The sequence below is a fragment of the Ranitomeya variabilis genome, chromosome 4 (assembly GCF_051348905.1).
Source record: "Ranitomeya variabilis isolate aRanVar5 chromosome 4, aRanVar5.hap1, whole genome shotgun sequence".
NCBI classification, from domain to species: Eukaryota; Metazoa; Chordata; class Amphibia; order Anura; family Dendrobatidae; genus Ranitomeya; species Ranitomeya variabilis.
Window position 1 is genome coordinate 145566527 of NC_135235.1, and position 22641 is coordinate 145589167.

The 22641-nt window shown below is 41.2% G+C and overlaps 1 protein-coding gene across 2 annotated transcripts in view; it reads right to left on the reverse strand.

The window, feature by feature from the left end:
* The window catches only part of GRID1 (glutamate ionotropic receptor delta type subunit 1), a 2026904-nt gene that overhangs the window by 156258 nt on the left and 1848005 nt on the right, over nt 1-22641 (reverse strand). For both annotated transcript variants that reach the window (XM_077259310.1, XM_077259311.1), the window contains exon 13: nt 1082-1277. In XM_077259310.1, coding sequence (XP_077115425.1) covers nt 1082-1277 — 196 coding nt within the window. The remainder of the gene's footprint in view (nt 1-1081; nt 1278-22641) is intronic.

A 22641-nucleotide genomic window follows, 5' to 3' on the forward strand; every position in this document is an offset into this window, starting at 1 on the left:
CCCTGGAGCTGGGACCATACTATCCCTGTCCCTGGGGTACTATTGGCCAAGAAATTTGATTCCCATGAAATTATGATATTGAAATTGATTGTGCATTATTATAAGTGGATGAAATTTCATGAAAACTTTGTCTTGGTGTGCTTTTTTTTCGTACAGGCCTCTAAGCAGAGCCATAAAAATTGCTTGTAAAAAGCACAGCGGTGTTTTTAAGTGCAGAATCTCAGTGTTTCTTCAAAATGTAACTTGTCTTTGAGGGCTCATTTTCTACCTATGAAGAATGCCAAGCAGGAATATAGAAATGTATAGGCCAAGAAATGCTCCTCTGGGGTTTAAATATGCAAATAGCCTCTTCAAAATGGAAGATAAATTGAAATACAGAGTCAGCTATTAATTGTAGCAGCTCTAAAAGCCAATATCAACTTGGCACATTCCTCCTAAGTTCATGAGTCAGAGGCTTCTCACCTAGCCAAATCAGGCCTCCAGCTTTGCACTGATGAGAGGCAAACAACATGAAACACATGTTTGCAAATGGAGTGTCTGGTTTGGCTTCTTATTCTACATCAGCATTGAATTTTAAGATTACCACATCCAGGAGGTATGACTAGAGTTCAACTCCTCTTCTGTTATCATTAGGCTATTTGCACACAAAAAAATACAATAAAATGGTTCAAAAGTTTGGCACTACAAAAGCATTAAAAAATATCAGAATGCAGCAAAAAAATGCTGGAAAAGGCTATCATCAGAGCAGATTACTCTTGTGTATTTTCTGTGGACTGCAGCAGATAGAAAACATTATTTCTCCACGCAGAAACATGTCCCTATAATGGCATCTTTTAAATTGTTAATATAATGACTTCCATTTACGACATACATTTTCATTCTGTCTTTTATTTTCATCATATATGTCTGTACAATTTGTTAACTTCTATAATAATATAACTTTTTTTTATCACTTTAAATGTGTCAAACATTTTCTTTATTGATAGCCATACATAATAAAGATATATTGGAGGCATAATTGCTATATTTGTGACTCTATCTCAAAGTTATTGCTAATAATGAATGAAAATATCTTTCTTACCTTCCTAATACCTTCCGATGGACTGGATACACAATTTTCAGCTCCATTGTTTTTGCTAATAGTTCTCCAGAGTTCTGCAAATGTACTGTCCTGTTCCAGAGTGTTAGTGCCCTTTGCTTTAAAATATTCATACACTGCTGAATCTTTTACTGTCCCATAAGATAAATCCATTTGTTTGGCCAAATCTTGGAATGTTCTGTAACAAATATACAGAAATCATGCTTTTTTGTGCTTTCTTGTGGAAAGAATAAACAGTTTAAAAAAAAACAATAAAAACTAATATACACATGCAAGGATATAACATCCTGAATATATGGTATATGTATATATATATACACTACTTTAGTACTTTATATACTGACCAGTGTATACTTGTACAAAATTAAAAGATTATTTAAAGCAGACATCACATGACTGTAAGTATGCAAATCACATTTTTTCAAAAACGCCAGCAGAGTCAAATACTAACATTGTATTTATTACACATTTTTAAAATTTGGCAAGTTGCACTGCTTGCCAATAGTTTATCTTATGAAAAACCCCTTTAATATAATTTCATACCAGTCAGCTTTCAGCATTTTTTCCTTTTACGTTCCAATGTTTTCTTCCATTATGACATTTAATTTGTGGTTTCAATATTTTTAGATTTTGATAGCGCAGTAATTTTTGGACACAACATGGGATTAACACCTGCAATCACTTGGTACCAGAGTATTGCAGTTTATAGTGAAATCATGTTTCCCCTATGAAGCTCAGCCTGTTCCTGTGCTTTACATAAAGACCAAAACAACAGTAATAGGGGTCATGAATAGGTCCCTATGTGAACACATCAGTTTCTGAAGATCGAGTCATGGAGTAATGGCATAATTTAAATGTCCTAATTTAAAGGTTACTGTAAAACAATGAGATTAAATGGTTAAACTGCAGAAAATGGATCAAGTTCTAGTCACTAAAACTACAGGCAAATGTTGGCTTTATGACACAGCCATCATCTGCCTGATGAGAAGCAGGCTCAGCTCCTGAGCAAGCTTCATTCTTTCACTAGCACGAGATGATGAAAATGTACAGTGGGGCAAAAAAGTATTTAGTCAGTCAGCAATAGTGCAAGTTCCACCACTTAAAAAGATGAGAGGCGTCTGTAATTTACATCATAGGTAGACCTCAACTATGGGAGACAAACTGAGACAAAAAAATCCAGAAAATCACATTGTCTGTTTTTTTATCATTTTATTTGCATATTATGGTGGAAAATAAGTATTTGGTCAGAAACAAAATTTCATCTCAATACTTTGTAATATATCCTTTGTTGGCAATGACAGAGGTCAAACGTTTTCTGTAAGTCTTCACAAGGTTGCCACACACTGTTGTTGGTATGTTGGCCCATTCCTCCATGCAGATCTTCTCTAGAGCAGTGATGTTTTTGGCTCTTCGCTTGGCAACACGGACTTTCAACTCCCTTCAAAGGTTTTCTATAGGGTTGAGATCTGGAGACGGGCTAGGCCACTCCAGGACCTTGAAATGCTTCTTACGAAGCCACTCCTTCATTGCCCTGGCGGTGTGCTTTGGATCATTGTCATGTTGAAAGACCCAGCCACGTTTCATCTTCAATGCCCTTGCTGATGGAAGGAGGTTTGCACTCAAAATCTCACGATACATGGCCCCATTCATTCTTTCATGTACCCGGATCAGTCGTCCTGGCCCCTTTGCAGAGAAACAGCCCCAAAGCATGATGTTTCCACCACCATGCTTTACAGTAGCTATGGTGTTTGATGGATGCAACTCAGTATTCTTTTTCCTCCAAACACGACAAGTTGTGTTTCTACCAAACAGTTCCAGTTTGGTTTCATCAGACCATAGGACATTCTCCCAAAACTCCTCTGGATCATCCAAATGCTCTCTAGCAAACTTCAGACGGGCCCGGACATGTACTGGCTTAAGCAGTGGGACACGTCTGGCACTGCAGGATCTGAGTCCATGGTGGCGTAGTGTGTTACTTATGGTAGGCCTTGTTACATTGGTCCCAGCTCTCTGCAGTTCATTCACTAGGTCCCCCCGCGTGGTTCTGGGATTTTTGCTCACCGTTCTTGTGATCATTCTGACCCCACGGGGTGGGATTTTGCGTGGAGCCCCAGATCGAGGGAGATTATCAGTGGTCTTGAATGTCTTCCATTTTCTAATTATTGCTCCCACTGTTGATTTCTTCACTCCAAGCTGGTTGGCTATTGCAGATTCAGTCTTCCCAGCCTGGTGCAGGGCTACAATTTTGTTTCTGGTGTCCTTTGACAGCTCTTTGGTCTTCACCATAGTGGAGTTTGGAGTCAGACTGTTTGAGGGTGTGCACAGGTGTCTTTTTATACTGATAACAAGTTTAAACAGGTGCCATTACTACAGGTAATGAGTGGAGGAAAGAGGAGACTCTTAAAGAAGAAGTTACAGGTCTGTGAGAGCCAGAAATCTGGATTGTTTGTTTCTGACCAAATACTTATTTTCCACCATAATATGCAAATAAAATGATAAAAAAACAGACAATGTGATTTTCTGGATTTTTTTGTCTCAGTTTGTCTCCCATAGTTGAGGTCTACCTATGAGGTAAATTACAGACACCTCTCATCTTTTTAAGTGGTGGAACTTGCACTATTGCTGACTGACTAAATACTTTTTTGCCCCACTGTATGTCATTGGTCATTGAGGAGTTAACCAGTCAACTCAACATAAAATGTCGAATGTACAAGCAGCATAGTTTTTCAAGTTAAAGACTTGTTTTGAAAGTATAAACTATTTATATGGGTGATGTAGTTTGAAAAGGGAAAGAAATATAAATCATTAATAAAGCCTAATTTTCAAAACGCATGCATTTAATTAAGCATTTTCTTCTTTATAGTTTCATGCCATATTTGCTTATGAAAATCAAAATATTTGCTATTTGTTTAGACACAGGAGCAACCAGCTTTACACAATTTCTTTGCTCTAAGCGCATGAATTCAGATTTTCTTTCATCTGGACATTTTCATGAATCATTATTTCAAGTTTCAACATAAGTCAGGCAGATGAAAAGTGCAGAAACTCAACACATCAATAGAAGCTGTTCCTGTTATTATCCAACTTAATATTTAAGGAGTGTTTGTGATTAATTACTAAATAGCTTATTCCATATGTTAAATATTTTTAAAGTTTCTCAGCAGCTCAACTCCTGCTGCACAAACAGTACCCCGGCAAATATTTGAAAGTTTTTACTAATGCATTCCTTTCCAGAGTAAAGATTTATAAATACAAAATTAAACCCTTCATGACATGCACCCTATATATATCGTGCAAGTCAGAAGCAGGTGTATGGAGCAGGCTCACAGGCAGTGTTCCTGCCGCTACCAATGGAACAATGCCCATGATTGTTAACCTTTTAAATGCTGCAGCCAAACTCTGGCAGTGGCATTAACAGTACGCCAGCTTGGGAGCACATCATTCTAAGCGCCCATCGGAGCCTCTCTGAAGAGGCCATTTGCTTAAAAACTTTCCCTGAGGAGCATTGCATGGCGAATAAGCCTCCTTACCTTGGCAAGCCAGATCTGGTATGTCACTCTCCACAAGGAGAAACGATACCCCTTAGATCTTAGTCCAGAGCCTCTCACCAAGCCAAATCAGTTCTCAAACTTTTGAACTGACAAGGGTCAACAGCCTGAAACACTGTATCTGAAAATTGAGATTCTGATTTGGTTTTTATCCTGTCATATTGCAAAACTCATTAAAGGGTTGATTGTGACTTGTAGGATCGCTACTTCCAACAGGTGGTGCTATAGAGTTCAAGTCCTCTTTCTCTCTGAAGAGGCAATCTGCATATAAAATTTCCCAGATCAGCATTGCATGGCAAATAAGCCTCCTTACCTTGACAAGCCAGAGCTGGTATGTCACTCTCCACAAAGAGAAACCTTACCGCTTAGATCTCTAAATCATATGACTTATTTTTGATTGAGCATAGTAAAAAGCAGGTGGATTTTATAACCTCTTTAGGATCATACAAAACAAGGTCAAAAGTAGTCAAAGTTTACTGTAAAATAAAACATTAATACATTTGTCTTTCATTTATCTCCTAAATACAATAAAGCCATTAACGAGCTAATTAGGTACCAAAAGAATCTAAAAATAGATATTTCTCTAGTGAAAATTACCTCTAAGAGGCACTTCACCAACAAAAGGGTCATGGGAGAAGCACACATATAAAATACATCAAAAGTCAGCTATAGTGATAGTAGCATGATACTGTGCAAATGCGTACTGCCTCAATAGCTCGACCTTGTTATTGCTGAAGGTGCCATTATTCCTGTATGTGTCAAAAAGTGAACTGGACTATGTCAGAAAGTTAGAAACATAATATTATTGTTCCAGAATTAAAACGGTCTAGCTATCCAAAGAAACGTATAACTGATAAGTAGTGTTGAGCATTCCGATACCGCAAGTATCGGGTATCGGCCGATACTTGCGGTATCGGAATTCCGATACCGAGATCCGATACTTTTGTGGTATCGGGAATCGGAAGTTCCCAGTGTATGGTTCCCAGGGTCTGAGGAGAGGAAACTCTCATTCAGGCCCTGGGATCCATATCCATGTAAAAAATAAAGAATTAAAATAAAAAATAGGGATATACTCACCTTCTGACGTGCCCTGGTAGTAACCGGCAGCCTGCTTTGCTTAAAATGAGCGCGTTCAGCACCTTCCATGACGTCACGGCTTCTGATTGGTCGCGTGCCGCTCATGTGACCGCCACACGACCAATCACAAGCCGCGACGTCATTCTCAGGCCCTAAACTCCTCATTCTAGGAATTTAGGACCTGAGAATGACGTCGCGGCTTGTGATTGGTTGCGTGGCGGTCACATGAGCGGCACGCGACCAATCAGAAGCCGTGACGTCATGGAAGGTGCTGAACGCGCTCATTTTAAGCAAAGCAGGCTGCCGGTTAACAGCGGTAAGGTGCAGGGGCCTCCGGACGGGTGAGTATATCAATATTTTTTATTTTAATTCTTTATTTTACACATTAATATGGATCCCAGGGCCTGAAGGAGAGTTTCCTCTCCTTCAGACCCTGGGAACCATCAGGATACCTTCCGATACTTGGTGTCCCATTGACTTGTATTGGTATCGGGTATCGGTATCGGCGATATCCGATACTTTTCGGGTATCGGCCGATACTATCCGATACCGATACTTTCAAGTATCGGACGGTATCGCTCAACACTACTGATAAGTTTATGATTATTGGGGTCTGTAATTCCTAGTAATACCCGGAATGATTACAAGGCACAAAGGTTATACATATTCACTGACTTTGCAATTATTGGGATTACATTGAAACTAGCTATTTCTACAAATTGTATAGCCTTTGATTTGAGCATCTAGACATATCTCAACTGATATTCTATTCAAGTAGGTTATCTACAGCAATTTCAAACTAATCACCTATACTGTAAATAAATAAGTAGAAATTATGAAATAAACTCTTTAAATTATGCTGCAAATAAGGTTTGTGGATGGTACTTTTGCAAGATCTTCTGTGAATGTAGACTTGCACAAATCCTTCTATGTCTTCATATATCACATTCAGAACTCTTTGTTCTTCACATTAAATATATTTCTTAATGACAATGGCAATATGTTTAGGGTTATTGCAGCTGCAGAATACATTTGGAGCCAATCAGATGCCTTTTTGATGGTATTGCACGATGTATAGGTACCTGCTTGTACTTTTCAGCATGGAGGATACCATTAATCTTGACTTTATTCTCAACTCCATTTGCTGAAATATAGCCCCAAATTTGCAAGTAACCTCCACAATTCTTCACTATTATTTGCAAGCTCTCATTATTGTACCACTTTCCTGCCCTCTGGCAACAAACATTTCAAATTTCAACTCATCAGTTCAGAGAATGTTCTGACATTTTTCTACACTGGCCTTGTTTCCACATTGAAGGTAAGTTTTATTCAACAATTCTTCATACCTGTCCAGACTTCTCAGAACAGCAGATGAGTGTAGCTGGGCCCCACTGGTTAGTTACAGTTCTTAGCTAACGGCACTTCTGGACATATTCTCATTTTGAATGTGAGAAATATGTGTTGTTCAAATGCCGCACTAAGTATCTATAGCTGACTACTGCACTCATGGTTCTAAATGTTACACTTTTTTTTGGTGTCCTCACTGATGAGAAATACAGAGAGATATTTATCCATGCAATACCATCAATAATGCATCTGACTTGGCTCCAGATGCATTGGCTGCAATTTTATTTTGTAGTAGCACAATGAGCCTAAACATACCGCATCAATAAGAACTGTCTTCAGCATAAAGAAAAAAATAACAGTTCTAGAAGTGATGACATTTCTCCTTAAGAGCCCTGATCTCAACATCACCGTGTCTGTTTGGGATGACATGACGAGACAGAGGGATCCACTCAAACCTACAACCACAGAAGGTATATGACTAGCTCTCCAATATGTTAGGAACAACCTTCCTGCTGAGTTCCTTCATAAACTTTGAGCAAGTGTACCTAGAAGAATTTATGCGTTGGTGCTCTTTCAAAATCAAAAAGCAGTCGCACCAAATATTGATGTGATTTGATTTCTCTTGTGCTCATTCACTCAGAGTTTGGTTAAAAAGCAATACATCAACACTTCTATTTTTAAAGCATTCTTAGTCCTGCATATATTTTTCCACACATATAAAATGTTTGTATAATACTGTAGTTCTATTGCTTAGTCCTGGATTTACATATCCTAGTAAAAATAAAATGATTGTTGCTTTCTCTTCCTCACCTCCCTTTCATCAGCACATGTCCTGGTTGCATCTCTTATTTTATCCTTTCCTGCTAATGTAGCAAGACAAACTATAAAAGTATGTCTGGATAAATGCACAGTAGAATAGGTGATGTGAATATTGCCTAATGTAAGCCATTACTGCTAAATACTTTAGAGATTAGAGATTTTAGGAATACATTCTGGAGTTCTAACCAATTATCCAAGCCCTCATTTTTGCTGCCCTGCAAAATACTGAAAGAGAACACTGTTCCATATAAACCATTCCTCACTATAGTGGTGCAGGTGAGAAGGAAAGATAAACTTAGTGTCTAAACACAAGGAACATAGTTTAGTGATAAATGGCATGGCCTGACATGCATCAAAATTGAGCCAACAATTTTGCAAAGAATTTTGGGCAAAGTTAGCCAACCCATAGTTAGCTAAATGTATTATTCAGCATGAGACACTGCACTAAATTTTATAAATTTTAAGGTTGTCTTGTCTTTCTAAATATTGATCAGGATTTGTACATCTGCCTCACAGTGCATGGAAAAAAGTGTGGGTTTTTTGTCGAAAATTATATCCTGCTTGAAAAACAGAATTTGTTTAGTTTGACAAACATATAGGCAAGCACCTGAACCATCTGGAAGAGACAAATTAATTTTAACAGCAGTGCAGGTTGGGTTGAAATTGTTTGATCCCACCATTATTTCATCAAGAAAGACCTAATTTCCCCAACAATACACATAACAAAAGCAATGTCCCAAGCCCATGATATCTACAGATACTTAACCAGACAGATCAATGTTTAAAGGATGCTTTGTTAACCTTGTTATTGACTGCTTTTGATCTTAGAGCTAAACAAGGATTGTACTTAAGTGTGATTAAACCTAAACTCAGTGAAGCAGCATGTTACAATGGTTCTTATTTCATCTATGAAGAATGTATAGACAACAGTGGATTTGTCACACTGATATTGATTATGTGTAGTGGAGCAGGCATAACATCTTCTTCACACTTACCATTTAATTTAGATTGTTAAAGAGTGTATCAACTCAAAAGAATAATGTTTACATTGGGACTTTAAGAGTGGAACTCTAAACTTGAAATGCTTAGCTTTCCATAAAACATGATACTTATTAATTAATATTGCTAATGTTCAATTTTACTTAATTTATTTTCTTAAAAATTATCTTTAGGCTAAATGCCAAGTTTATTCATCAAGGATTGCTAAAACTGAGAACAATGGATAAAAAGGGACAAATTGAGTTGTTTTTTCACTTAAAAAAAATCTGAACACAAATTATTCTAAATACAGTAAATGCAGCTGTTCCTTAACCCCATTAATTCTGCAACAAAATATAAAATGTATCACAAGTAGCAAAAATGTTTGCGAACAAAAGAATTTGGAGTATAAGAAAAGACCTCACATTTGACTACAACAAATGTCAAGGTAAGTGCGAGTATCCATCAGAATATAAATTATTCAATTAGAGGAGATATTCATGACAACAACTGTTTTTCATTTGCCCTGTTCCATCATATGGATGTCATAAAAGGGGTCATTTACCTCAGACCCCTTAATTAATCACTGCACAGATTAAGTAAGAGCCACTTCAGCAATTGAAGACTTGGCCGAGCCATTTATCACATCATCATCCATTTGTTTGCTCAGGAACCGTGTAATATTATATATGCAGCATTTTTTTAGATGACAAGATATCAGGATGCAGCAATATAGCTTGAAGGAGAAGAGTGTTACTTGACAGCAAACCAGATAACTTCACTGGCTTTTGTTGTGCCAAGTGTTAAGTGTTACATTTCTTCACTCTGCCAAGTTAGTGGATTGACAGGTAGCAGAGCCCATAAACTAGTGGAATGTAGAGATTCTCCTGGTGCCCCATATTCAAGAAAAAAATAAGGAAGTTTTGATAAATTCTTAAGGAAAAAGCAGCGTAGCATAATGCCATCATCCCACTCCAAGATGGCTCCAGTGAGAGAAACATCTGAGTAAAGGGAGGAAGAATCTGAAATGGACTGGATGAGTATGATATCACAAGCTGAAACTAGCAAGAGAATCATCAAATTTACAATTGTTTAAAGTGAATCTGTCACCTACTTTTTTGTATATAAGCTGCGGCCACTGCCTTTAGGGGCTTATCTACAGTATTCTGTAATGCTGTAGATAAGCCCCTGATGTAACCTAAAAGATAAGAAAAACAAGTTTGATTATACTCACCCAGGGGCGGTCCGGTGAGGTTTGGGTCCGATGGGCATCGCAGGTCCGGCACCTCCCATCTTCTTACGTTGTCATCACCCTCCTTGCTTCGTGTTGCAGCTCTTATGCAGGCGTAATTTTCTGCCCTGTTGAGGGCAGAGCAAAGTACTGTAGTGTGCAGGTGCCGGGAAAGATCAGAGAAGCCCAGCACCTGCGCACTGCAGTACTTTGTGCTACCATCGAGCCACGACAGAAAGCAAGGAAGAGGATGTCATCGCATGAAGATGAAAGGCACCGGACCCAGACCGCGATGCCCATTGGACCGCACCACACCGGACCGCCCTCCTAAGTGAGTATAATATAACTTGTTTTTTTTATCTTTCAGGTTACATTGGGGGCTTATCTACAGCATTACAGAATGCTGTAGATAAGCCCCTGATGGCAGTGGATGAAGCTTATATACGAAAAAGTAGGTGACAGATTCACTTTAAAGCTAAAAGTGCATAGCAGATAAGGATAGCATATAATACCTGTTACATCCAACGGTGGTGCACGTGGTTTGTGGACCCATTGTGCCACAGACCAGACCTTTCTTACTAAGTAACGACCTTGTTGTTCACTGGAGCATCTAGTAGTAAGGTTAGAACTGTTAACTCAGATTCAGACTGTGCAGACAGGACAGCCACTTGACACAGGTTCTGATTATGCAGGCAGGATGGTCACTTGGGAAAGGTTCAGACTGGGCAGACAGGATAGCCACTTGGAACAGGTTCAGGTACTGTTGAGCTGCCACGGTGTACAGATACCGCAGATGCAGTTTTCTGGATAGCATATAACCTAGACAAAACTACAGTGACAGTAAAGGATTGAAATTCTCTATCATAGACTATGGGAACACATGGGATACAGGAATGGTTCTAACAGACTAGGGACAGGGAACTAGTAACATACAGTTCCACATACCAACACACTAAACTGTAGGGGTTGTTAAGGCACCTCTCTATTGGTGAAGGTGCCTTTTATACAAGATGCCTCCTAGCTATTGGCTGGGAGACACCTTGCATGTGAATACATTAACTAATTGCCTCCCAGCTGTTAGCTGAGAGCATTTACCATGTGCTTGCTGCCTCTTTTAGAGCAGGGGAGAGGGAGCATGCTCACACTAGGCACTCTGCCCGAACCCAGTGTGGCATGCACAGGGAAGGACGAGGGAGCACATGAGGAAGCTGCAGCCAGGGAGGTGAGTAAGCTGGCTTCACCACATGGAGGAAGGAGGAGAACCATGTGGAGACAGTAGAAGACATTACAATATCCTAATGTAAAAGAGGGAGCAAAGAGGCTTTGCTTCCCTGACATCTCAAGCCATTTCAATGTCATATGCATGTTTAGATCACTAACTTTAGCAAGCAGAAAAATAAAGCCATTCACATAGAGATAGAGAGATTAATTAAAGAGGCATATTACTTCCTTTTGAGACCTAGTATTGACCCACCTAAAATGTAATTCTCAATTTGCTCACTAGAGAAGCAATAAAAGCTGCATTTTAAACCTTGATTAACAGGGACACCTAATAGAAAATATCTGCTTCCATTCCATACTAAAACTATTAGCAAGGAAAGTGATACCCATCCCTAACCATTGGATACCCCTTTCTTTCACTGACATTGGAAATGTACCTAATAATTCAGATTCAACTTCCCTCATAAGCTGGCTATGACACATATTAACTGAAAATCGACCCATATTTATTGGTTATAACTTCAGGACCCTAAGAAGGGTCATTAAAATTAAACACCTAGAACAAAGATGGATGGATAGAAAACTACCTGTTTGTGCTTTTCTTGGTATAAAAACTACTTTAACCCCTTAGTGACAGAGCCAATTTGGTACTTAATGACCAGGCCAATTTTTACAATTCTGACCACTGTCACTTTATGAGGTTATAACTCTGGAACGCTTCAACGGATCCTGCTGATTCTGGGACTGTTTTTTCGTGACATTGTATTTCATGTTAGTGGTAAAATTTCTTCGATATTACTTGCGATTATTTATGAAAAAAAGGGAAATATGGCAAAAAAATTTAAAATTTTGCAATTTTCAAACTTTGGATTTTTATGCCCTTAAATCAGAGAGATATGTCACAAAAAATAGTTAATAAATAACATTTCCCACATGTCTACTTTACAACAGCACAATTTTGGAACCAAAATTTTATTTTGTTAGGGAGTTATAAGGGTTAAAAGTTGACCAGCAATTTCTCATTTTTACAACACCATTTTTTTTTTAGGGACCACATCACATTTGAAGTCATTTTGAGGGGTCAATATGATAGAAAATAACCAAGTGTGACTCCATTCTAAAAACTGCACCCCTCAAGGTGCTCAAAACCACATTTAAGAAGTTTATTAACCCTTTACGTGCTTCACAGGAACTGAAACAATGTGGAAGGCAAAAATTAACATGTAACTTTTTTTTGCAAACATTTTGCTTCAGAACCATTTTTTTTATTTTCACAAGTGTAAAAACAGAAATGTAACCATAAATGTTGTTGTGCAATTTCTCCTGAATACACCGATACCCCATATGTGGGGGTAAACCACTGTTTGGGTGCACCGCAGAGCTTGGAAGAGAAGGAGCGCCGTTTGACTTTTTCAATGCAGAATTGGCTGGAATTGAGAACGGATGCCATGTCACGTTTAGAGAGCCCCTGATGTACCTAAACAGTGGAAACCCCCTACAAATGACCCCATTTTGGAAACTAGACCCCTTAAGGAACTTATCTAGATGTGTGGTGAGCACTTTGAGCTTCCAAGTGCTTCACAGAAGTTTATAAAGTAGAGCCGTGAAAATAAAAAATCGCATTTGTTTACACAAAAATGATCTTTTCGCCCACAAATTCTTATTTTCACAAGGGTAACAGGAGAAATTAGACCACAAAAGTTGTTGAGCAATTTCTCCTGAGTATGTTAATACCCCATATGTGGGGGTAAACCACTGTTTGGGCGCACCGCAGAGCTTGGAAGAGAAGAAGTGCCGTTTTACTTTTTCAATGTAGAATTGGCTGGAATTGAGATTGGACGCCGTGTCGCATTTGGAGAGCCCCTGATGTGCCTAAACAGTAAAAGCCCCCCACAAATGACCCTATTTTGGAAACTAGACCCCTTAAGGAACTTAACTAGATGTGTGGTGAGAACTTTGAATGCCCAACTGCTTCACAGAAGTTTATAATGCAGAGTCGTGAAAATAAAAAATATTTTTTTTTCCACAAAAAAGATTTTTTAGCCCCCAAATTTTTATTTTCACAAGGGAACAAGAGAATTAGACCCCAAGAGTTGTTGTCCAATTTGTTCTGAGTATACTGATACCCCATGTGTGGGGGGGGACCACTGTTTGGGTGCACGGCAGAAGGAGCGCCTTTTTGGAATGCAGACTTTGATAGAATGGTCTGCGGGCGTTATGTTGCATTTGCAGAGCCCCTGATGTGCCTAAACAGTAGAAACCCCCCACAAGTGACCCCATTTTGGAAACTAGACCCCCAGGGAACTTATCTAGATGTGTGGTGAGAACTTTGAATGCCCAAGTGCTTCACAGAAGTTTATAATGCAGAGTCGTGAAAATAAAAATAAAAATTTTTTTCCACAAAAAAGATTTTTGAGCCCCCAAATTTTTATTTTGACAAGGGTAACAAGAGAAATTGGACCCCAAATGTTGTTGTCCAATTTGTGCTGAGTACACTGATACCCTATGTGTGGTGGGGACCACTGTTTGAGCACATGGCAGAGCTCGGAAGGGAAGGAACCCCATTTTGGAATGCAGACTTTGAATGATCTGCGGGCATTATGTTGCGTTTGCAGAGACCCTGATGTACCTAAACAGTAGAAACCCCCACAAGTGACCCCATTTTGGAAACTAGAGCCTCCAAGGAACTTATCTAGATGTGTGGTGAGAACTTTGAATGCCCAAGTGCATCACAGACGTTTATAATGCAGAGTTGTGAAAATAAAAAAAATTTTTCCCACAAAAAGATTTTTTAGCCCCCAAGTTTTTATTTTCACAAGGGTAACAGGAGAAATTGGACCCCAAAAGTTGTTGTCCAATTTATCCCGAGTACGCTGATGCCCCATATGTGGGGGTAAACCACTGTTTGGGTGCACGGCAGAGCTCGGAAGGGAGGGAGCACCATTTGACTTTTTGAGCGCAAAATTGGCTGTGGCATTTAGAGACCCCCTGATGTACCTAAACAGTGGAAACCCCCCAAATCTAACTCCAACCCTAACCCCAACACACCCCTAAGGCTTCTTTCACACTTCAGTTGTTTGGCGTCAGTCAGCTCCGACATAGTGATGGATCCATCACAATTGTTGAGAAAACGGTTCTAACGGATCCGTTTTTTTGACGGATCCGTTACTTGGGGGTTGTCTGGGAAAAGTATCTACTTTTTGGAGCATGCGCATTTGAAAAAGCGGATTGGGGCGACGGATCCGCCGACATGACGGTAACGACGGATCCGTCACCCATAGGCGGCCATTCTATGGAATGATGAACGCGACGGATCCATCGCGAACCGCCATTTCGGCGCAGTCAAAAAACGTTACAATGGCCGTCAATGTTTAGATGACGTCCGCCAAATCTCGACGGATCCGTCACATGGAGGATGGAACGGACGACCATCCGCCACAATCCGTCGCTGATGCATGTCCATGGGAAAATAGCGGAACCGCCAAAAAAAATGGCGGATCCGCTATTTGATGAAAATGGCGGTTTCAGACTGACGCCAAAAGACTGAAGTGTGAAAGAGGCCTAACCCTAATGCCAACCCGATCCATAATCCTAATCACAACCCTAAGGATAATCGCAACCCTAACCTCAAAACAACCATAACCCTAATCAGAACCCTAAATCCAACACACCCCTAATCCTAATCTCAACTCTAACCTCAAACCTAACCCTAATCCCAATACACCCCTAATCCCAACCCTCCCCTTAACCCTAATCCCAAACCTAACCGTAATCCCAAACGTAACCCTAATGCCAACCCTAATCCAAACCCTAATCCCAACCCTAACCCTAACTTTAGCCGCAACCCTAGTCCTAACTTTAGCCCCAACTCTAACTATAGCCCTAACTTTAGCCCCAACCCTATCCCTAACCCTAAATTTAGCCCCAGCCCTAACCCTAAATTTAGCCCCAACCCTAACCCTAACCCTAGCCCTAGCCCTAGCCCTAACTCTAACCCTAACCCTAACCCTAGCCCTAACCCTAACCCTAGCCCTAGCCCTAACCCTAACCCTAACCCTAGCCCTAACCCTAACCCTAACCCTAATTTTAGCCCCAACTCTTCTCTCCTGCCGGCCGGCAGATGGCAGCAGAGAGCGGGCGCACTGCGCATGCGCCCGCCATTTTCTTTTCATAGGAAGAAGCCGGCAGCCAGGAGAAGACACAGGAGGACCCAGGGACACCGGTAAGTATGATAGGGTCCCCGAATCCCCCTATTTCTATGTCCTCTGATGTGCGATCACATCAGAGGACAGAGAATTACACATCACTTTTTTTTTTTTTGCGGTCGCCGGTAAACAGTTAATTACCGGCGATCGCAAAACAGGGGTCGGTAAAAACCAACCCCGATCATGCTCTTTGTTGTCTCAGCTACCCCCAGCAGCCGAGACCCCAAAGATCTCCCAGGTGCCGGCCGGCGCGCGCACTGCACGTGCGCCCGCCATTTTTAAGATGGTGGTGCCCATGGGGAGCCACGAGGAGCACCGGGGAGACAGGTGAGTATCGGGGGGGCATCGGGGGCGACCGGGGACCCCATTTCTCTGTCCTCCGATGTGCGATCACATCGGAGGACAGAGAAATTAAATGGGAAATCGTGTTTTTTTTTTTGTTGCGACCGCAACTCGGGGGTCGGTAAAAAAACCTCGAATCATGTTCTCTGGGGTCTCGGCTACCCCCGGTAACCGAGACCCCAGAGAAAATCTGACTCTGGGGGGTGCTATTCACTTATTCCACAGCGCCGTTAATTAACGGCGCTGTGGTTTAAGTACCCTTAGCGGCCGCCGTTAAAAGGCGTATCGGCGGTCGTTAAGGGGTTAAAGAGAAAATAGGGGTTCAATAGTTTATTATGCAATGGATAAACCCATAATTTTATTACAATTGAAGAATTTGTTAAAAACAGCTCATATAAAACAATAACCAGAAGTTACAGAATGCATAGTCTACGTTTTAAGTGTGGCCTAATTGAGATTGATAAATATTGGATATGGGGAAATAAACTAGCTAACATAACACATATCTGGTTGTATGGTGGCCTGTTTTCAAGTTATTGGCTAGAAACTAGCAACATTTTAGATAAAATCAGCAACATCAAACAAAAGCACACTCCTGAACTTGTCCTGCTCTAGCTTTCTAGATCTTGCTTATTTGGTTGTATGTTGTTTAAATTACTTTTTCCAGGTTAAACCTAAATGTTCTATATACAGTAGTTTTTCAAACATTTGCGAGGTTAGCTTCCAGAACCTGTCACTAAAAATGCTAATAAATGTTTATTTCTAGAGTTTAACCTATATATGCTCGCAGTTCCATTTACAATAAAATTACATATACTTTTCACATTAAATTTTTTTTTAAAATAAATCGTAATATGGGTACTCAACAATGAGGAATACTGATTGAATATAATGATGAATTAGCTCTGCGGTACGGTGAAAATAATAAAATGACTGCACAGTATACTCAAGGAGTTACAGTTCCTCAGAGTGCCTCTTTTCAGGTTGAGGAGACTCTTCTGTCAGCACTACTACTGCCATGGCTTCTTTGGGTGGTTCGAGTGAGAGTTTGTGTTTCAGATTGACAAACCAAGTAATTGTGCTCTGCTGCTGCTGTTTTTTCATAGTGGTTTTGTATGTCTCCCTGACTGAATTTAAGCTGTCAGGAAGATATGAATTAGTTTCCATTGGGATACAACCAGAGCTGGCCTAATACTCCTCCCATCATTGGTTTCTGTAGGACCAAGACCTACTCTCTCTCTCTCTCTCTCTCTGTTAATTTCCACCCCCCTCCCTTCAGACAAATGGTCAGTGTGGAATGTGAGTTTTTATTGCCTGCCAGCTAGCAGAGCTGAATGTGTTTTCCCTCCGAAAATCCCTTTGTTTTCTAGGCATGACACTCAAAGTATAATTGAATAACACACATTAATCCCAGAAACATGAAAATTAGATTTCCAGGATCTGGGCATTTGGGGTTACCCATAGCAGCGTTTTGCAGCATTTCGGGCTATCAGAAACATGGGAAATTAATTTCTGCCTACCAGGAAATCACAGACATACCATGTTTGGACTCTAAAAAATGGGAAAATCGCAAGAAAAAATAATGCCAATATCGTTGGCCTGTGAGCTTCCAGGCCAAAGATATGAAGAAAAAGAGTTATCCATAATTTTCTAAAATCAGTGTACCTCCCAGAAAACAGCCTATATGTGAGGCCAGCAAAGTGGGAGTTCCTAATTTTATGGCCAAAGCATAAAACAAGAATGTCTATCTTTGGCATTCTTTCAGAGCCAGGAGAGATAGCTGAAACACCATGTTGTGGTACTGGATCATTTATTTGGGATCTCTCCTCCCCTTTTTCGACATGTCAAATCTGTGACTGAGATTTAGTAAGCTTCGTATTTTCTGCCCTTTCATCTCATAACTGTATGCACATACTTGCATTTTGTCTCTTTTGTAATATCATTTGTATCTTTTGTAAACACTGCCAATTTTTTCTAGAGTAAACTTAAAATTTGCTAGCTTTGTTCTTCTTGCTCTACAAATTATCCGCCACGTATTCCACACAAATTCACATTAACAAAAGGGTCCGATCCACATATAAGAGGACAGTGGTAGCAGCATAGTTTTCATGTATATGTGGGGTTGAGGACTTGGTGGTGACGGGATCAAGGTATATATAAGTTCCTACTGTATCAGGAACCAGTGGTATATATACATCCCATCACATCATGTGTCGTAATACTCAACATAAGTTAGAGCAGCTGTGCCCTTTATATTATCCACTGTCAATACCCTTATTGTCCAGCAGGGTAGGGGGTGCTTGAGAGCTGCAATTCCCTGACTAAAAGAGAAGTGTTTTTCTGATATAAGCTATTTATCGTTTTCAGAGCACGTTCAAAATAGAGATCCCACTCCTCTATGTAGGATTGTAACTGCTGTTGAGCCCTTAATATTATTCCAATATGTTCAGTGAAAGACATCAATCTTCCTCTTGTTGTTCTCGAGTCTATTCCCCTCCCTCTTCACTTGCTGAATTGGTCAGCTCAAACAAGTACTCAGCTGTCAGGGGTAAGAGTGGGCATTGATGAGTGTGTTGACTTCATTGGTGCAATCATCAAATCATTCACCCCAAGCAATTTTGCCAGTCTCGCAGCCTTGTTGACAGCCTCATTGTGAATCTCCTCTGATGAGAAGACCTTGAAGTCAGGGACTGCATCTGGCCATAGTTTTTTCCAGTATGTATTGAGAGTCTCACTTTTAATTTCTTTAAGGGCATACTGAATAATTGTAAGGCACGATGCTATGGTGAATTTCTTCCAGTATTCTTTTAAGGTGAAGTCCTCCATCATATCCATTGCAATGACTATGTGTTGCAGAGAGTTATGTTTGTAGATGGCTTTAAATGCACAGATCACACCTTGGTCCAAAGGTTGTATGAGGGAGGTGGTGTTAGCAGGGATGAATTTGATCTGCACACCATCATACGACAGGTCTAAGGGGTGCCCTCTGGCATTGTCCATGAGTAGCAACACCTTAAACTCAAGGCATAAGCTGAGAAGGTAATTCTCCACTCCAGGGATGAACCACCGGTGGAACCAGTCAGATACCATACTTTGGTTATCCAGGCCTTGAGGTTATGCATCCAGTAGACTGGCATGGCATTCTTATTCTTGCTCTTGAGAGCCCTGGAGATTGCAGACTTATAAATCAGGCCTAGTTTAAGCAAGTGGCCAGCAGCATTCCCACAATTAATAAGTGTGTTTCGTTCACTGTGTGCCTTAAATCCAGGAGCTTTGGCCTATTCCTTCATTAAGTAAGTATGTTGTCAATGGAAATTTCTTCCAGGATAATCCAGTGTCATCCTTGCTGAAGACTAGTGATGAGCGAGCATACTCGGTAATGCTGGTTACTCGCCCGAGCATCGCTGTACTCGGGGTACTCTGAGAGCACCAAGGAATTACGCGCTTGCTCAGTAGGAGCTCTTTACAGAGCCAGTCAACATGCAAGGATTGTCTGCAACACACTGTAATGCCATAGTCATCTTGTTTGTGGCATTACAGTGATTGGCTGGCCGCACAGCATCATCAGGTCAATAAGAGACCTGGCACCGCCCTGCATTCAGCTCCTTATTCAGACAGTGTAGGGACAGGTGCTGCCGAGATAGGGTCAGATTTGGTAGTTTATCAGTTAGTGTGGGTACACCATCAGATTTGACATAAATCCAGCTAAACCAACAGTCCTTCTAAGGACTAATTGCGGAATATATAGATTGCAGTGCTAGGTAGGCAGGTGAGTGTATTTGACTCTATACATATCAGTGCAAGACATGCACTGTATATGGGTATATAAATATCATTGCATACATCAATAGGGTCCATTCCATTACTGTTTGCTGCTGCTGCTGCCTATTAAAAGTACACCTAGCCACAGGCATCAGTGACTAGGAAGAAATTTTTGGGCACCTTAATCCTGATTATTTTATTCCAGAGCTCTCTTTTTTTTAGGTTGTTCATATACTGAACATTGTGGTATCTCCATCAGACACCTGATCTATCTATGGGCTACAAAGTTGGGCATTTCAGGCCTCCATTCCACTTTATTTGCTGTCTTTTACCATTGTTCTATACAGTATTTTGGGGGGGAAAAATACAAAAATACAGGCCACATATTGAGCATTGCGGTATCTTTGTCAGACACCTCATTTATCTGTGGGCTACAAATTTGTGCATTTCAGACCTCCATTCCATTGTACTTGCTGTCTGTTACTCTCGTTCTATACAGTGTTTGGGGCTAAAAAATACAAAAATACAGGCCACATACTGAGCATTGTGGTATCTCTGTCAGACGCCAGATCTATCTGTGGGTACAAATTTAGGCATTTCAGGCCTCCATTCCACTGTATTTGCTGTCTGTTACCCTCGTTCCATACTGTATTTTGTGTTTAAAAAAAATCAGGCCACATATGACTGACTATGCAGCAGGGCTGGCCTTGCTGCCAATGTGTAAAAGAAAGGAGTATGGGAGTGCAAAATGCATATCGTGAAGTGGATTTCCATGGGCCCATCCAGTATGTGGGTTCCAAAGCCTAATGGGGTGCATATGACTGACTATGCAGCAGGGCTGGCCTTGCTGCCAATGTGTAAAAGAAAGTAGTACGGTGTCATGAATCCCAATGGCTAGGGATAGCAAGGGACAAGCAAAGTAATACAAAATATCGGACGAGCTCTAGGGTGATGGAACCTGGGCTGACCGCTGCCCTACGCCTGACAAACGCAACTAGAGATAGCCAGGGAGCGTGCCTACGTTGGTTCTAGACGCCACGCACCAGCCTAAGAGCTAACTAGTACTGCAGAGAAAATAAGACCTCACTTGCCTCCAGAGGAATGAACCCCAAAAGATATAGTTGCCCCCCACATGTATTGACGGTGAAATGAGAGGAAGGCACACACATAGAGATGATATATATAGGTTCAGCAAATTGAGGCCCGCTGTAAACTAGAAAGCAGAATGATACAAAAGGGGTCTGAGCGGTCAGCAAAAAACCCTAATCAAAAAACCATCCTGAGATTACAAGAACCCATGTGCCAACTCATGGCACATGGGGAGAACCTCAGTCCACTAGAGCTACCAGCTAGCATAGAGACATAATAAGCAAGCTGGACAAAAAACCAAACAACTGAAAATCAGCACTTAGCTTATCCTGAAAGATCTGGGAGCAGGTAGGCAGGAACCAAACAGAGCACATCTGAATACATTGATAGCCGGCAAGGGAATGACAGAAAGGCCAGGTAAAATAGGAAACACCCAGCCTCTGATGGACAGGTGGAAACCAAAGGCCGCAACCCACCAAAGTCACCCAGTACCAGCAGTAACCACCAGAGGGAGCCCACAAACAGAATCCACAACAGTACCCCCCCCTTGAGGAGGGGTCACCGAACCCTCACGAGAACCCCCAGGGCGATCAGGGTGAGCTCTATGGAAGACGCGGACCAAATCAGTCGCATGAACATCGGAGGCGACCACCCAGGAATTATCCTCCTGACCATAACCCTTCCACTTAACCAAATACTGGAGTTTGCGTCTGGAAACACGAGAATCCAAGATCTTCTCAACAACATACTCCAATTCTCCCTCCACCAGCACCGGAGCAGGAGGCTCAACCGAAGGAACAACGGGCACCTCATACCTCCGCAACAACGACCGATGGAACACATTATGAATAGCAAACGATGCTGGGAGATCCAAACGAAAAGATACAGGGTTAAGAATCTCCGAGATCCTATAAGGACCGATGAACCGAGGCTTGAACTTAGGAGAAGAGACCTTCATAGGGACAAAACGAGAAGACAACCACACCAAATCCCCAACAAGAAGTCGGGGACCCACGCGGCGACGGCGATTAGCAAACTGCTGAGTCTTCTCCTGAGATAACTTCAAATTGTCCACCACCTGATTCCAAATCTGATGTAGCCTGTCCACCACCACGTCCACTCCAGGACAATCCAAAGACTCCACCTGACCAGAGGAAAAACGAGGATGAAACCCCGAATTACAAAAAAAAGGAGAGACCAACGTGGCAGAACTAGCCCGATTATTAAGAGCAAATTCGGCCAGCGGCAAAAAAGCAACCCAGTCATCTTGATCAGCAGAAACAAAACACCTCAAATAAGTTTCCAAGGTCTGATTAGTTCGCTCCGTCTGGCCATTCGTCTGAGGATGGAATGCAGACGAGAAAGACAAATCAATGCCCATCTTGGCACAAAACGTCCGCCAAAATCTAGACACAAACTGGGATCCCCTGTCAGAAATGATATTCTCCGGAATCCCATGCAAACGAACCACGTTCTGAAAAAACAAAGGGACCAACTCAGAGGAGGAAGGCAACTTAGGCAAGGGCACCAAATGAACCATCTTAGAAAAGCGGTCACACACCACCCAGATAACGGACATTTTCTGTGAAACCGGGAGATCAGAAATAAAATCCATGGAAATGTGCGTCCAAGGCCTCTTCGGGATGGGCAAGGATAACAACAACCCACTGGCCCGAGAACAGCAAGGCTTAGCTCGAGCACACACTTCACAAGACTGCACAAAGGTACGCACATCCCTAGACAAGGAAGGCCACCAAAAAGACCTGGCCACCAAGTCTCTAGTACCAAATATTCCAGGATGACCAGCCAACACAGAAGAATGGACCTCGGAGATGACTCTACTGGTCCAATCATCCGGAACAAACAGTCTTTCTGGTGGACAACGATCCGGTTTATCCACTTGAAACTCCTGCAATGCACGTC